General features: G+C 42.8%; 3 protein-coding genes across 4 annotated transcripts; all 3 read left to right on the top strand.

Annotated features, from left to right (window-relative positions):
• The first annotated feature begins 1 nt into the window (after nt 1).
• Nucleotides 2–4,137, top strand: hdgfl3 (HDGF like 3). The gene is made up of 6 exons (XM_049751604.2): nt 2–402; nt 1,083–1,159; nt 1,335–1,473; nt 1,544–1,693; nt 1,871–2,011; nt 2,321–4,137. Exons 1-6 carry the CDS (start codon nt 316–318, stop codon nt 2,339–2,341), a joined length of 615 nt encoding a protein of 204 aa, XP_049607561.1. The 5' UTR covers nt 2–315; the 3' UTR covers nt 2,342–4,137.
• An 89-nt stretch (nt 4,138–4,226) lies between these two features.
• mrpl24 (mitochondrial ribosomal protein L24) lies at nt 4,227–5,910 on the top strand. Its single transcript, XM_049751592.1, has 6 exons — nt 4,227–4,388; nt 4,553–4,763; nt 4,938–5,033; nt 5,135–5,238; nt 5,470–5,600; nt 5,660–5,910. Exons 1-6 carry the CDS (start codon nt 4,306–4,308, stop codon nt 5,794–5,796), a joined length of 762 nt encoding a protein of 253 aa, XP_049607549.1. The 5' UTR covers nt 4,227–4,305; the 3' UTR covers nt 5,797–5,910.
• Nucleotides 5,911–6,796: 886 nt separating this feature from the next.
• LOC125987190 (brevican core protein) lies at nt 6,797–17,467 on the top strand. Of its 2 annotated transcripts, none has more exons than XM_049751380.2 (15): nt 6,797–6,819; nt 8,025–8,360; nt 11,368–11,462; nt 11,535–11,891; nt 11,955–12,129; nt 12,196–12,323; nt 12,389–12,682; nt 13,138–13,833; nt 13,907–15,352; nt 15,993–16,100; nt 16,164–16,322; nt 16,387–16,469; nt 16,572–16,716; nt 16,780–16,962; nt 17,029–17,467. In XM_049751380.2, the coding sequence occupies exons 2-15, from the start codon at nt 8,341–8,343 to the stop codon at nt 17,148–17,150; spliced, it is 4,011 nt and encodes a 1,336-aa protein (XP_049607337.1). In that variant the 5' UTR covers nt 6,797–6,819; nt 8,025–8,340; the 3' UTR covers nt 17,151–17,467. The 2 variants fall into 2 exon arrangements, with proteins under 2 accessions (XP_049607337.1, XP_049607336.1); XM_049751379.2 differs by having other exon boundaries at nt 6,798–6,819; nt 11,392–11,462.
• Nucleotides 17,468–17,527: the final 60 nt, after the last annotated feature.

Raw genomic sequence — 17,527 nt, 5'->3', positions numbered from 1 at the left:
TCGGTGGAGGCGCGTCCGTTGGAGGGAAAAGCGGGATTCAATTTCAAACTCTGGCCATTGAGAACCAACGACAACGGATTGGGCGACGCTATTAAAAAAACAACAACATAGCGATTACGATATAGGGGTAAAAAACGTCAAAGGTCGCGTAGTCGCTCATTTCGCGCCGAAAAAAAAAACTGCTTCGTTCTCGCCGTTGATTTCTTTACAAAAAAACCGACGCCGGGTTCAGGTGTAGTGTATAATCCTGTTCCGAGTGCCCTTTTCGCCGCTCTGACGACGACGTCTCGACGCCGATTTTTGCGGGAAAAAAACATGCCGAGGCCCGACAGGCAGCGGGAGTACAAACCAGGAGACCTGGTCTTCGCCAAAATGAAGGGCTACCCGCACTGGCCCGCCAGGGTAAGCGCCATTCCACAGGCACCATTGCGGAATATGCCAGGCTTTTTATTTTTTCATTGAAACGGCGCTTGTTTGGATGAGAGGCCTGCTAGCTTGCGTGTTAGCCTACCGCGCTTATTGGTTAACTAGCTCCCTTGCTAGCGTACACAAGCGTATGTCTACGAGCCATTTGAAATGACAATTATCGCTACGTTTTCTGCTTTTAGTCATTTCAAATGCCACTTAACTAATGTCTGCGTAATATAACAAGCCGTTGGGAGAATACGTCAAATGAGTTAAACACCAACTACTCTACAAACACGTTGAATCTTTGTATTGCTGCCATGCAAACATTGGGGTTCTCCAACCTGTGGGTCGTGGCTCCAATTCTATGGGATCAAAGTCAAATGCTGGTGGCATTTGTGTAGATTAGTGGTGCTCAAACACTTTGCATAAAAATACTTTGCTATCTTTAACAACATAATTATGATCAACATTAAAGTACTCGTGTAAGCATTTGGGTTATCAGATGCAAACCATGATAAAAAAAATTACAGGAGCACTGAAATGTATGCCCACAAGTTGTTAATAAATGTAATCAACATGTGGCACATTCCTAACAGGGCATGCCATTTTTTTCCAAATAACTACTTGTTCCATTTTGTAACATTTAAGGAGAACATCTGCTCCTCTGTTTTCAGATTGATGAGTTCCCAGAGCGAGCAGTGAAGTCTCCCTCCAATAAGTACCAGGTGTTCTTTTTTGGGACACACGAGACGTAAGTAACAGCAGTAACTTTTTGTTCTTGCCGACTATTTCAGGAAAATATAAAGAATTTTATGACTACACCAGATGATTTTTATGAGAGACACACAATGGAGAAACAACAACCGGTGTTGAGAGGTTTTGCTGTGACATAGCAGGAGGTTTTACGTAAACGTTTGGTCTTTCAGGGCATCCCTCGGGGCGAAGGACTTGTTCCCATACGACGAATGCAAAGAGAGGTTCGGAAAGGCCAACAAGAGGAAAGGCTTCGCCGAGGGCCTCTGGGAGATTGAGAACAACCCCACCGTCACGCACGAAGGCTACAAGGTGAGACGCCGCTCTTCTGCACTCGGCTGAAGCGAAATATTTTACAAACCTTGCGCAAATACTCTCGCAGTCATCAAAGAAGGACGACGCGTCCGAAGAAGCCGCCGGCTCGGAGAAAGCCGACGCGGAGGGGAGCAGTGACGAGGACGAGGGCGCCCTGGTCATTGACGAGAAGAACGACAGAGGGGGAAACAAGCGCAAGGTGGACGAGTCGGCTGAGGTGAAAGTCTCGCACATACCTATTTCTAACATTGGTAAAATAATCGGCAATTACTGAGCACAGCAATGTCAGCCACCAATCGCAATCCGAACTGAAAATGAGCTGTTTTCTGCTAACTAGTTCCAAATTCATGGTAAACTTTGGTATTATTATCCAGTCTGTCCGGCCTCTTGTCAGGTGTCGCCCAAGCGGCCGAAGGACGCCGAGGGTGCCTCCGACGGAGACAACGCGAAGATGGAGGGCAAGGTCAATGACGTGGCTGCGCCCAAAGCGTCCGAGGACAACGCCGCGGCGCCGGGAAAGCAAACGGCAGATAAGGCAAGTTGAGGGAATACCACCGCTACACTCGAAAGGCTTGGAAATCACCACAACTTTCTTGGTTGGATTAGGAAGTTCCTTTATGTTCGCATTCCTCATCTTCGCACTTGTGCATTCACAAGTTCACACATTTGCGTTTATTTTTAAATTTATCCTACTTGATTTGCAAAAAGTCGCCATTTCTGAAATGCCCTAACATGACACACGGTGGCGCCAAATCCCCGCTCTAATGGAAGCCTAGGAAACATTTTAGAGGACAAAGGATCAGATTTTCAATTTAACCTTTTTTTTCTTTTCCCACCACTGCAGGTTGTGACAGAGAGTGCTTAACGTCAGCCCACAAAAAAAGAACCCCGGTAAGATGCTTCTCATCTGGAATAGAAGCGTGGACGCCATGACGTGCAAGAAGTCAGATTTCACAAGTTCAATTAATATTTTCAACAACAAAAAAAAAACAAAAAAGGGGTTTGTATGAATAGACAAACAAATGTTTATTTGTCAAATTGGGATATCATATATCCCAATAGTTACAATAACAATCGGATATCAAAACCAATGGAGCTGTTTGGGGCTCGTTTATAAATGGGGATTTTGGTGTGTACATATTTTTTATTTCCAAGTGCAATTAAGTAATTACGCAGCGTGAACGCCAGGTGTCAAAGAAACGACGTCAAGCAAAAAGGGTAACTCAAGATATGAAAATACTCTCATTTAAGGTCTCTGATTATGGCTATTGTGATATTGTACATGGTAAAAGGAAAAAAAATCACTCATGCTTTCAGCTTTAAATTTAAATGTTTCGCTGCTGGTTGTTTTGCATCCGCCGCTTACATTCAAATGCGGATATTTCAGTTTGTAATCCCGTTTACGTCCCTGGGGTTTCCCCAAAGTACCCGTAGGCAAACATCACGTCCACATCCAAATGTATATAGACACAGGAGATGTGCATTTACAACAAAACGTCAATTCTCACTTCAAATAAAACATGAATACGTCACGGCGGTTGGCATCCATTTTGTTTTTTTGGGAAACCCTGCCATTCAACATGCTCTTGTATGGTATTTGGTTGCTTTTTGGTGATGTTGTGCTCATTGAGGGTGCCCACGTGTGAATAATTTAACATCTGATTGTGTATTGAATATATTATATATAAATTAAATTTATATATATATTTAGACCCTGTCTCAGAGCAACAATTTAAGCGTTAATTATGTTACTACTTCTGAGGATCGTTTACCGCCGTCATATTCGGAAGCAGAAAGACATTCCCGCATGCTCTGCCATGTTAGCGTGTAACCCAGTCAAACTATTTCAAACATTGACACTCTTCAAGTTCATCTTGACATTAAATATGATTAGGACAAAATAAAGTGTTGCTGTAATTGTGAACATTGGACTGCATTGCGTTTAACCACTGTGACGTTTTTTCGCATCTTTCACATGTATCGTATTTCCTTAACTAGTGACCCGGTTGACTGTAGTTATCTCCGTTCATACTCTAATCAACCAAAACGGCAGTGCTAAAACTTGCCTCGTTCTTTTTATGTAGCTTTAAAATATCCTTTCACTGGGTATAAGTTGTAATAGCCACAAATGCAGTTAATTGAATTCCTCAACTTGGCCACCAATTTGCAGAAATACGGTATGTGCTTGCAAGTGTTTGTTTTTGTAGTGAGGCATCTGGAAAAAAAAAAATATATTGATCTTCAAAATTGCTTAACTGGAATTTGAGTCTTGCATTTTATACCACCACCACTGTACTTATGTACAAGTCTTATGTTGAACAACGTTGTAATGTTTTAAACAAGGAGTGTTTTATTTATTTTTTTGTTCAGTATATGACATTGTCGTTGGTTCACAACTTGCCCCCGTAACGTGCCCAGCGGAAGTCAATGAAATATAAGAACAACTAAAAATAGATAAAAATGTGTATATAATGTTGTCATTATGAGACCTTGACACACATCACGTTGTTTTTCATTCTGATACTTAAAGTACATGGCAAATTGATTTGTTCTGAGTGTAATTGAATAATTGTTGCTTTCATTTTCTCCATTATTTTAATATGCTGCACTTAGTTTAATATTGTAGCCGCTGGTCCATTTAATAAACATGTTTACTATAAAGAGTCTTGTTTTAGTTCCGTCTTGTATAATTAAATGTGATCTGTAACATGTTGCAATTTTATTTTAAGATCCATCAAATGTTCGAACTTCAGTCGGCGCATCGTAGATTGGATCATTAGCAATAACGCCAAAATTATTGCTTCGCCATACGCCGTTTGGGCACTGCGCATGCGTAGCAGACATGACCTTCCAGTCCAAAAGGTGGCGCTGCTGCCTTATGTCACTCCACGCAGCGTGACATTGAGAAGAAGGTAAGCGTCGTAAACTTGTTTGGTTTAATGTTGGTTTCTCACATTTTTGAGCCTACACGAATGCAAATAGATACTCTTACACACACAGATGACGTTAATTCGCAATTTACCTTCACGTTAGCGTTCTCCCTTTGGAATCTCGGCTAACTCCATCCATTCCTCAGTTCCTCTCCTGAGCTGCCGATCGGCATCATGAGGCTGACGGCGTTGCTATCCATGGCCGCCCGGGCGGTGGTTCCCAAGGACTACCGCTACGGTACTAACAGGCCGTGGACCGTGGCTGCAAAGCGTCGCAATCCACCGGGCAAGAGGCGGAACAAGGTGTTCGTCGAGCCTATCGCCGACCAAGACTGGTGGGTCCTCCGAGGAGACACGGTGAGCACAAACTACTCAGTATTAATCAGAGTTGCAGTCGTGTTAAAATGGCTCGTTTATGTTATCTATGGCTCCCATTTTAATTGCTTTTTATTGCTAATCAGCTTTACTTATGCCGCTAAAAAAATATTTTTATGTTTGTCATGAAATATTTCGTCTGGTGACGTCCTTCAGGTAGAGATTCTGTCCGGGAAGGACAAAGGCAAACAAGGGAAAGTCATCCAAGTCATCAGACGCAGAAACTGGGTCATATTGGAAGGTCTAAACACAGTAAGCTTGGATTTGTTTTTTTATAGCCATATAATGCTCATCTGCAAACTGCAAATAAGAAATATTTTAAAACATTGATCAATTTGTTGATTGTATCGAAGCATTACAGATACATCGGGAAAACAGGCGATTACCGTGGGAGCTACATCACTAGTGAAGCTCCCATCCTGCTCCGGGACGTTGAACTCGTTGACCCCTCCGACAGGTACCACCACATACGTTTGCACTCACTACAATGCTTGAATGGCAGCTGTGCACTGGGAAGTTTGTCACTACGCTTTATTTTAAAGTTTTATTCCCACAGATGTCTCATAGTAATTCCGTTGACTGTAATGTGTCTCTCACTCTCGCATTAAATAGTTCACTCTTTGAAACTGATTTACTTTGGAACTAAATCAAAAGCTTCTACCGCCCTCCCCCACACTCCCTTTTCCAGGAAGCCGACTGAGGTGGAGTGGAGGTTCACAGAAGAGGGCGAGCGAGTGCGAGTGTCGCTTCGGACCGGTCGTATCATCCCCAAGCCGGTAGTGGAGCGACGGGATGGGATTGTCCCTGAGCAGTGGAAAGGTGAGGAAATAATTGATTTTATTATATTGCTATTTTCTCAATTTTGGTGTTTGCTTCAGATGGTCCCAAGGACACCAGCGTAGAGGACACGCTGGAGAAGACCTACACGCCCTCTCTGAAGACCCTGGAGGAGGAGGTGATGGAGAAGATGGGCATTCAGGAGGACAGGAGGCACGGGCCCACCTACTGGTACTGAGGCAGGACTCTCGTTTCCACCAAATCCATCACAAGATGGTTTGTTTTAAAGACTGTATGTTGTTGTTATATCAGGAATAAATGTCACAAGCATCTTTTTGCCCAAACAGAGAAACCTGACTTTAGTCTTCACATTTATTCGGGAATACTTTGATTTATTTTTGGGTTGTTGTTTTTTTTCTTGTTGACTGCACGGCACAACTTCCACTTTTGAAAACCAAAGGCACACGTATAATTTAGAAAAGTAACGGGTCAGGAATTTTCACCGTGAGAGAAAGCAACAGGAAAAAAAAAATGGGATTGACGTTCCTCATGTGGCCACAATCATGAATCCCTGCAGGGAATGCTGCACTTTGGTGGTTTATTATCTTTAGGGGGGGGGGGGGGGGGGGTAAACCTGCACAGAGTGGGTCTTAAAAATCATTATGCTCCATTTTAAAGCAACTCGCATGCTTTTAAGTGCCAATTACAGCACGGTTGCTATGCTAACCATTGGCTATGATTTCATCAAAAGCCCACATGCAATAAAAGTGACTGTTAACGCCGTATCCTGTTGACACGCCCCTTTTTCCTTACATGCAACCTGAGAAAAAAAAGTCAAACAAAGACCATTTATTTCAGTGTCAGCAAAAAAAAAATGTTTCCACTTCATCAAAATTGTTCAAAATGGCTTTTAAATAGTTGTTCTCTGTAGTGATGATGCACAACACAGTTGAGGAAAAACATACCCAAGTTTTGTGGCCTGCATCATCATAGGGTGAGTATTTAAACTTTATCTTACTTTTATCATACATTGATTTAACTTTTATTTACACTCACATGACCAAAATGTTAAAATCGTTACTGCAAATTAGTGACTTATGTTCCTCTTACCATTTTAGGTTCCCCAATAGCCTGGTTAACATCACTTTACTATCAAAAGGGTGAGTAATTTAATTCTTAGTTCAATGTGTTTGTATTGTTAAGATTTATACTTGAAATGTTGCCTTTACAGTTCATGAAAGATATCTTAAACTTCAATTAGGTAAGTAATTCAACTTTACAATCAATGACAGTGATGAAAAATTGTTCATGAAAAAAAAAAAAAACTTTCCGTGATGTCCTATAAAAAAGTTATTTTTTGACTACGTGTCCAGCCGTCTAAGTCATTGAATGCGTCATAGTCTAGATTAGTCGGCATTGCGCGTAACGTGGCCAACGTGGTGGTGAGGGCAGCATTTTTTTTTTCTCCCGCCAGCCCCCCCCTCCCTAAATCCCCATTCATTTTGTCTTGTTCACATCCAAGAGGGAATAAAACTGGCCAGTCAGCGGAAAGTAGCTTTTGAGGTTCTTTTGCTTCTTACAGGAGGAAAAATGACTCAAAGTGTTCGTCTGGGATAAGGTGAATAGAGGAGATTTTGTTCTTCTCTCCCCCGGTTGGCAACATTTTGTGATAAAAATATGCAACTAGGCATGTTTAGTGCTAAATATGTGCAGAGATTATTTTTTTCCCCCCCTACATCTGAAAATGCTTTGAGGAACCCAAATTGCTGCGTTGGAGTCATGTCGGTGACCTAATGATCTAAACTGGGCAGTATTTTAATCACAGACTTGTTTGAAGGCAACGCTGGAAAATGTCACGTTAGCCTGCGTGCTACTCGGAGAGGTCGTTTGCGTTTGTTCTAATTGACTTGGATTCGTCTGTGTGTGCGTGACCTTGATGGTGTGGTGAGATTCCAAAGCCAAAGAGCATTTTATGTTATCTGGTTTAGTGAATTAGGGCGGATACGTGACTCATAGGTTAGGATGGATGACGTGGTTACATGAATGATGAACGGGTGAATTTGTAGCGAGTTTATTTTAAAACAGGATGACCTTCCCTCTGTCTTTAACAACCAGCGTAGATCACTTTTAACAGCGGCAAAATGGAATTGGCAACGAACAAGCACGCACACACGGCGGCGCTTCTTCTTTTCCGCCGGGTCAGCCTTGACGTTGGCCTCTCAGACCGCACCGTGCTGGTGTCCGGGTGTTAGATTCCTCAGGTGCTCAGTACAAAGCGCCGTTCACTGGACCACAAGGAGACTACAAAAGAGCTCTGTTGCTAACCAAAACAGCAGCGCCCCCATCACCACCGACTAGCCACATGTAAATGATTGCAATACTCCCAAGCTAATTATGCGAGAAATTTTTTGACTCACTTTTCAACTGGCAAAATCTTTCAAATTCGGACATTTTATGTGTTTATAGATTCCCTCTGGAGGTTAAAACCCAACTATCAGGACATGATGCTTTTGATACCACCCCGCTCCCTCCCTCCCTGCTTGACAAGCATGCGCAAGAAGAAGAAGAAGTGGGCAGTTTGACTTTCAACTGCGTCTCTCTTTCTCTTCCCCCGAGCGCATCGAGCGGGTCGCAGCTCCCTTCCGAAAACCTGCAGAGCGGTGCAACTAAACCCCCCCCTCCACACACACACACACACACACACACACAACCCTCTACATGCACTTTTTTCAAAACGCACTGCAGCAGAGAGACGCGGGCGCTTATTAACACCGGCGACATCATGCAGCTACAAACCCTCAGGTAAGGTTCTCGTTATTGTTGTTGATGGTGGAAGATCTTAAGATATCCGCGAAGATATTGTTTTGCACATATTTCCTCACCCATGGTTCTATTTTTAAGTAAGTGCACGCAGCTGGTTACTTTTCATTGTCTTCTAAATGTTAGAGAAGTTTTTTTTTTTTCCCCTCCTGTCTTTTTTTTTTTTTGTCCCAGTCTGTGGTTTGCAGTGCATCACTTTCCATTCATCTCAATGGAGGAAAATGAGTCACATTTACTTTTCAGGCAAAACTTTGCAAATTGTGGCTCGGGTGACAATTAAAATTTTTATTGTCTCAATTGGGGTTGACCAAAATGAGTCGTAGATATATTATATTATATTATATTATATTATATTATATTATATTATATTATATATGGAAAATGCATGGATGAATATATTATTTATATTATATTTATATTATATATTTATATTTTATTATATTTTATATTATATATGGAAAATGGATGGATGAATATATTATTTTACATTATATATGGAAAACAGATGGATGAATATATTATTATTTATATAATATATTTTATATTATATATGGAAAATGGATGGATGAATATATTATATTATACTATATGACATATATGGAAAACGGATGGATGAATATATAATATATATATATATATATATATAATATAATTATTTAATAATAATTTAATAATTATATAATAATAATAATTATATAATAATTAATTTAATAATTATATAATATATTTTATATTATATATGGAAAATGGATGGATGAATATATTATCTATATTATATTACACTATAATATATTATGTTATATTATATATATATTATATATCTATATATATTTCCATCCATCCATTTTCTGAACCGCTTAGTCCCCACGGGGGTCGCGGGCGTGCTGGAGCCTATCCCAGCCGTCATCGGGCAGTAGGCAGGGGACCCCCTGAACTGGTTGCCAGCCAATCGCAGGGCACACAGAGACAGACAACCAATCGCACTCACACTCACACCTAGGGACAATTTGGAGTCTTCAATCGGCCTACCAAGCATGTTTTTGGAATGTGGGAGGAAACCGGAGTGCCCGGAGAAAACCCACGCGGGCCCGGGGAGAACATGCAAACTCCACACAGGGAGGGCCGGAGGTGGAATCGAACCCGCACCCTCCTAACTGTGAGGCGGACGTGCTACCCAGTGCGCCACCGAGCCGCCTCTATATATATTTAATTTATGAAATACTGTTCAGTCATGTAACTTCTTTGGTCTAGGCTTTATTCAGATTTCGGGCCAGTGTTAGGGATCCATCCATTAGGCAGCTTAATGGGCAGGTAAGAAGATGGAGCAAAGGGAGGACAGTTGATGTTCCACTGGCCTGAGGTCAGCCGTTATCCAGTCAAGTGAAAGTGAAAGCGACAGAGCTCAGGGCTGTTCATTTCAACGCCATTTGTTGTACTGCAAAATGGCGCCACGTTTCATCATTATCATTCAATTCTTTATCATGTGGCTGGTCCACTCTTTCAAAAGGACTTGCGTACCATTTTGTTTTGGTGACAAGCCCCAAAGTGAAAGTGATGCAATGAAGGCCCCACAAGCAAGAGACAGCACTGTCTGTAATTTCAAAAGAAGTAAAAGGGGAGGAAAAAAAAAAAAACAAGCGAATGTGCCAGTGTCCCTCCTTTCATATCCACCCAGAGGCATTTTCAGCTGCTTTTTTTTTTTTTTTTTCCTTCAGTACAGCAGCAGTGTTATGCAGCTGCCATGGCTTTCTTTCTCACTTTTCTTGTGGAGCATACTAATAGTGATGTGCGCTCGCGGCCCACCCAGCTGGCCGGGAAAGGCACACTAGGACAACTATTTGGCCCTCAATGAGCTTCTTTGAGGGCCAAAGCAATTGAAAAAGTCAACTTTATTGCTCCTTGTTGTCCACTGATCTGATTGCCATGCAGTACTTGCACCATTGTAAACAAATAATGAATCCACCTAATTCTCAGTAAGTTGTCAAAATAACCAATCATCAATTATTCCTTGCATTGAAGGAATCCCGGGCTCATTCCCCGGATTCTATTACGACGGAAAAGTATAGACTAGACATTGTAAAGTGTAATTACGTGCACGTGCGAGAGTAGATCTTCCGTGATGAATGAGCGACGTCGGCTTGCCTGGGGAGGTCGTATGAGGGCACAGCGAGCATACGGGCCCCCGGTTGTTGGGAGGGTTAATAACAGGGCCAGACTGGTGACAGAATGGTGGCAGGGTGCCACCGGACGGGGATCATTTGGAGCCTGGGCTTGGGAAACCATTTTTTTTTTTCCTCCCCGCACATTGCAGTCTAAGCCACAATGCTTTATTTCCTCAAATAGCTGTTGCTAAACAAAACAGCAGCACCTAGGCAGGCTGGGATGATTTTGATGCAGACTTGTGTGATTTTTTTTTTTGTCAGGAAGGATTCGAGAAAGCAGTGGCTGTGCAATAAATCAGTAGTTTTCCTGATACGCAACTTCCAAGCATAATGTTTATTTCGGGCTTTTGGTTTTCGGTGATGGTCCAATTTTCAACGGCCAGTCCGCTCATTTTCCATGGGAGGATGTTCTCAGCTATTCACAGTTGCCAGAGGGGAAAGCTTATTGGCTGTAACTTTTTTTTTTTTTTTTTTTTTGCCATTCTGCGCTTAATCTTTGAAGTTTGACACACGGGGCGAACTTGATTGTAAATGAGCACTACACGAAAAAAAACTTCAGGTTTGTCTTCAAGGTTTGAAAAAAATCAATCTTATCAGTTGCAAACTATTGTATTTTTTTTCTTGCTTGAATTTTGACGTATATGTATGTTTGTGGTTTGCGGTTAGTTTAGCGGCCATTTTAAAATGACTCAGTATGACTCAATCTGAATTGAGATTAGTGGGTGCTCCTTGAAGCAACAGCTCTTTATGTTTAGACATGTGTGAAATTGGAAAGTTGAAACTGGTAAGGAGGAAATGTTTCTTTATTATCTTCTTCCAACCCTGAGTGATGGCTGTCATTGTCTCGGCAGAATCCTCGCCCTTCTCGGCGCACTTTATCATCTCTCCCTGGCCTTTCCCACTCAGTTCCCGTCTGCAAATGGTGAGTAATTCTTGCCCCTTAGCATTAATATTAAAAAAAAATAAATCCTCACGTCTTATTTTGGTTTTCCAGACGACGTCCAGACGCCTCTTTGGGTGAACATCTCCCACCCGGGTGTCCTTTACGCCTCACTGGGCCGAGCCGTCATCATCCCCTGCTCGGCGTCCTCGTCACCCTCCTTGCTCCCGAGGATCAAGTGGACACTGCTGTCCGGCGGCTCTGAGAAGCAAATCTTGGTGGCGCGTGGCAACAGGGTGAAAATCAACGAGGCGTACAGAGGCCGCGCCCATTTGCCCAACTACCGCTCCCGGCAGGAAGATTTGTCACTGCGACTGCTGGAAACACGCTCCAGTGACTCGGGGCACTATCGTTGCGAGGTGCAGCAAGGCCTGGATGACGGCAGCGATATCGTCCAACTCAAGGTCAAAGGTAATGAAAATCAATATTGAGAAGTTGATTTTTCCAGTACTTTTGCAAGTTCTTTCTTTCTAGGAGTCGTAATCCACTATCGGGACTCCATGGGTCGATATGCTCTCAACTTCAACCAAGCCAAGAGGGCTTGCGAGACCATCGGGGCCCAAATTGCGAATCCGATCCAGCTTCTGGCGGCTTATTATGATGGCTATGAGCAGTGTGATGCAGGTTGGCTAGAAGACCAAACTGTCAGGTACGTTTAGCTCATCAATCCATGAGTCGGAACCTTGGGAGAACACTTTTTGCACCACTTCCCCAGGTACCCGATCCAAACACCTCGCGAAGCTTGCTCTGGAGACATGGTCGGAATACCAGGCGTGAGAAACTACGGGGAGATGGATCCACAGGATAATTTTGACGTATATTGCTACGCGGAACAAATGCATGGTAGGACATACGCCCCTTAAACCTATCCAACGCCGCAAATTTTGTAATATTTGATTTATATATAGGGGAGGTGTTCCACGACCCCGACCCACAGGAGTTGTCCTATGAAGGGGCCCAATCGTACTGCAGGGCCGCGAAAGCTCAGCTGGCTTCAGTTGCGCAACTTTACCTGGCGTGGAGCGAAGGTCTGGACAACTGCAGTCCCGGCTGGCTTTCTGACGGAAGCGTGCGCTACCCCATTCGGGACCCCAGAGAGCGCTGTGGAGGCCCCACGGCGGGTGTCAAGACCGTGTATCGCTTCAGCAACCAAACGGCCTTCCCGGAACCATCCGATCTGTACGACGTGTATTGTTTCAGAGGTTTGTGGACTAAAAGAGGCTCTGAGACCTGCAATGTAACCACTGTGGACCCTTGAAACTTGCAGATTTTGGTGGGCGGGGCAATTAAAAAATTTGGAAACTAATCGAAATAAATTAAAACTAATTTAATTCAATTCAATTTAATTTAATTTATGCAATGTAACCACTGTGGACCCTCGAAACTTGAATATTTTGGTGGGCGGGACAATTAAAATATTTGGAAATCAAGCGAAATTAATTAAAACAATTTTAATTTAATTTAATTTAATTTAATTTAATTTAATTTTTAATTTTTAATTTTTAATTTTTAATTTTTAATTTTTAATTTAATTTAATTTAATTTAATTTAATTTAATTTAATTTAAATAATTCTGGGATGAATTGCGTTTGAGGTTCTGCTTAAAACCTGAAATAAAATGTCTTGAATCTGACTTCTTACTCCATCTCATCTCCAGGAACTGGACCTTCACCGACCGACTCCACAACCATGGACGTCACAAGCACACCCGAGCCCAGCACCCTTGAAGAAGACATTGTCATCTTAATGGATGAAGACAAAGAATTGCCACTTGGGCAAAGTTCGGAACAAATCGAAAGGGAGGTTCTGAGCGTTTTAGAAACCGTACCCCTTTTCTCGGGTCCACCCACTAAAGAAAAGACTGTCGAAAATCAGTTGACATTTCTGTCCGCCACATCAGAGCCTCCTTTGACCACCACAGATGCTCAAGATCTCCTAAGCTCTTTTGACACAACATCTTCTACCGAAAACAAATATGACTCAAGTCTAAATAACAATATCCAAAGCACGGAAATTTACGATTCTCCTCAAAACATTTCACTCCAGTCCACTTTTTACGACATCAAAGATTCATTTCAGAACTTTACTCAGCAGCGAATGGAAATAGAAACCACAACAAATCTCCACGAGTCGAACGCCACCCATGGCCAGAACTTGTCTGACAGCACACAGCTTATAGAGAAAGTCAAATTTGAAGATTTGAGCAGAACCAAGATGTATGAAGATGAAACTAAAGAGGATTTTCTGGAAGCTCCTGTAACTCTGGAGAAAGGAGAACCTGCAACGACGGAAACTCCTGCAGATCGTTCCTCATTATTGATCCCTCTGAGCGGCTCTGGAGATTCTTCTCAAGGTAAGAATCCAATAGCTTCAAGTTCTACCAAAACTGATGTGTTACCATTTAAAATAAAAATATCTTTTTCCAGAAAGTCATCAGGAAGTCACCATTTTGCCCTTCATCCCCAAGTCCGAATCCACCACGCTCCAGACATCTTCTGCCTCCCCCACCGATGCTCCTTCACAGTCTTTGACAGCCATTCACGATAATGTCTCGACAGCTTCACACATGTGGGCGTCTGTTTCCGTCCAGGAAGGAAGCACCAGTTTGGAAATTGAAGACAGCGAAGAAGCACAGCTGCTTCCAACCATGTCCACTTTTAGGGTAAGCCCGTCCACCACCGAAGCTCCTGAGATGTCCTCCGAGGTGTCTACAGACTCTCTGACCTCAACGGATCAACCATCAGGTAATACCTTTGACAGCTCCACGGTGAGCTATGAGGAAGCAAGCGGACTCGAAGTCCATTTAGCTCCAGTGGAGACTGCTTTCAACAAAACCACCAGCACCACGCAGAAGATCGATGAAGATACCATAGCAGATAAAATCAATGCTTCCAAAAGTTTTGCGTGGAATTATTCACAAAATGTAAACGTCACAACATCTGAGCAGGAAGCGAACGACACGATTATGGAAATAGGAGAAGCTAGCATACCACCCACAATGGAAGAAGTCACAGAAGAAGAGGAGGCTTCATCAGTCACAACAATAATTGAAGCTACCGCTAACCCAAAAGACGAATCTACACGTCCACCCACATTCGAAGCTCAAGCCACGCCAACCCCAAAACATGAAAATAAATATGAGCTAATAATCACAAACGAAACCAAAACACAGATGTTCGAAGAATCCGAAACATCACAAAGCTCCGAAGAAGGATCTGCACTCGCACCAATATTTCAAGAACATACGCTAAGCCCAAAAGATGAAACTCATGTTAGCCCAACAACTGAAGACACCAAAGAAACAGGAACCCAAAAAACCCCAACATCAACACAGATGTTTGAATTTAACTCTACGCTGAACCCCGAAGAATCCTCCGATGTTACAATCAGCCCGAATTATGACAGTGAGACCATCACACCAACGAGGGAGTTTGAAAACCATGTCATCTCCATCATTGGAGAAAATTCTACTCCATTCCACCAAAACACACTCTTCGATACGGAAACTCACCAAACTACCACAACGCTTGACGGCAGCACTTCCACCGGCGAGCCTTTCGAAGAGGAGATCACCGTCTTCCCGTACAATTCCGGAGCGCCCAACTGGGCTCTCCTAACCACCACGACCAGACCTCAAGAATCCATGAAGGACTTGGAAATCAGCACTTCCGTCTCTTCCACCGTGAGGACAACCACATGGCGGTCAAAGCACACCTGGAGTCCGCCCACTACAACTTCTCCCGACGTTCTCCGCCGAACATCTGAACCCTGGAGATCGACGACGACCCACCAACCGGATCCCACCCAGGTTCCCAGCGGCCGCGTTTTGCCCAACGAGAGGGCGGCGGCGGGCGGTAAAGTTAAAATCGCAGGTAACACTAACATCACGCTTTTCGGCCTAACTGTCTTCCTCCTCCTGGCCACGCACTAAAAACTCCGAGCTTCTGCCCTGCCTTGTTCTTCTGTGTCTTTTTTGTCCCTCAACTGGGAAACAAACTGTCCTGTCCTGTCCTGTCCTGTTCAATGTGATGTTTTCCTTCTCGTTCTTTGACTTCTGTGAAGTATTGTCATAAAATACGGTGACATGTTTAAATGTATGATCACAATCAGCAAGTAACCAAAAAGAGATCCTCGCTTTGTTGAATGTTTTTTTTTTTTTATTATTATTAAGTCACGACTTAATTTGAGCACTTTTACATAATGATGTCATGCTTTTTTTTTTAGTATGTTTAGAAGCACAATGTTGTAAATGTATTGAATCGTGCACATCAAATATTTTGATTGTATCGAAAAAAATGAATGTAATATTTTACTGTTTAATTCCAATTTCTATATTGAATGTCTTTTTTTTTTCTTCTCCAAGCAGCGACATGATTTTGTGCCCTCGAGTCAACAATAAAAAAATCATATCGAATGGTAAAACCTTGCATGGTGTCAACGGTGATCTCATCCAAGGTGGATCTCGGGAGCTTATAAAAAACATGGAAAATAATTTCCCTCTTTGTGTTCCAGATGCTTGCTTTAATGACCCATGCCTCAACGGAGGAACCTGCACTGATCGAGAAGGTCATATTCAGTGTCTTTGCTTGCCCACCTACAGTGGTGACCTCTGTGACCTGGGTGAGCTCGCTAATATTTACCTCACCCTATCAAGCATTCCACTTGACCCAATATTCTTTCCAGAACTGGAACGCTGCGAGCCAGGCTGGGACAAATTCCACGGCTTCTGCTACCGACACTTCAGCCAACGTCAGAGCTGGGAAGTGGCCGAGCAGCACTGCCGCATGCAAGGCGCCCACCTGACTTCCATCATGACACCCGAGGAGCAGAACTACATCAACAGTACGAGCGCCACGTTGTATTTTCAAATCCTTGTGTATCCTTCACGTTTTTTTGTCACCGCTAGCAAACTACAAAGAATACCAGTGGACCGGCTTGAACGATAAAACCATCGAGAATGATTTTAGATGGTCCGACGGCAACCCGTTGGTGAGTCTCCAACGTTTGGTGTCCAATTTGTACTTCATCCATCCATCCATTTGTACTTCTCTCAGATAATCAGGAATCTACTGGGTGATTTTTTCCCCGCAGTTGTACGAGAATTGGTACCGAGGTCAGCCGGATAGCTACTTCCTGTCCGGCGAGGACTGCGTGGTGATGGTGTGGCACGACGATGGTCGCTGGAGCGACGTTCCTTGCAACTACCATCTGGCCTACACTTGCAAGAAAAGCACATGTGCGTATTTAGCACACTCGAGATTGCATTTATAGAATTAATATTTTGATTCTCCTTCTATAGCATCATGCGGACCGCCGCCTAAGATCCGTAACGCCTCCATCTTCGGGAAACCTCGTCAGCGTTACGAGACAGACGCCGTGGTACGTTATTATTGTTCTCGAGGGTTCCAACAAAGATTCAATCCGCTGATCCGCTGTCAATCCGGGGGAAGCTGGGAGAAGCCTCAATTTCAGTGCATCCCGGGTGAGAACAAAGCTTTTGATAACTATTGATTAAAAAAAAAAATTAAATATAAACATCTCCTTTCAGAAAATGGCGCTGTAAACCCTGACGCTGAAATGACGTCATCGACTGATAGCAATCTGGCCGCGTTTCAAGATGTTTTTGAAACCACCACAGAGCCACCACTTTATTGGGATATCAAGTTTTGAAAATATTTGCACACTTTTCTTGCCATATACACTACATTCTGCTGTTCTCTTTTGACAAGGTGAAAAATGTGCTTTTACCGATTTTTTTACACATGTGGCAAACCGTCTTTAGTTAGACACACTGCAGAATGGTGCTAATACGTCAATATTACATACAATATGCGCTCATGTTTTCATATTAAAAGTGTCAAGTAACATTCCTGCTTTTTCAAAACTATCCTGTGCACGTTTTTGGGAGACACAGTTTTGTTCATCAGCTTTATGTTGTAATAAAGTTTTGTAGAACAGAGCAAAGAATAAATGATTCACTTATTCCAGTGCTTTTCTCTTGTAGTTTTTATTTCTTAAGGAACAATAGATAATAACCATAGTGATGC

Source organism: Syngnathus scovelli, chromosome 19, assembly GCF_024217435.2.
Source record: "Syngnathus scovelli strain Florida chromosome 19, RoL_Ssco_1.2, whole genome shotgun sequence".
NCBI lineage: Eukaryota > Metazoa > Chordata > Actinopteri > Syngnathiformes > Syngnathidae > Syngnathus > Syngnathus scovelli.
Note: the sequence above shows the minus strand (reverse complement) of the source record. Positions and strands in the feature narration are given on the sequence as shown.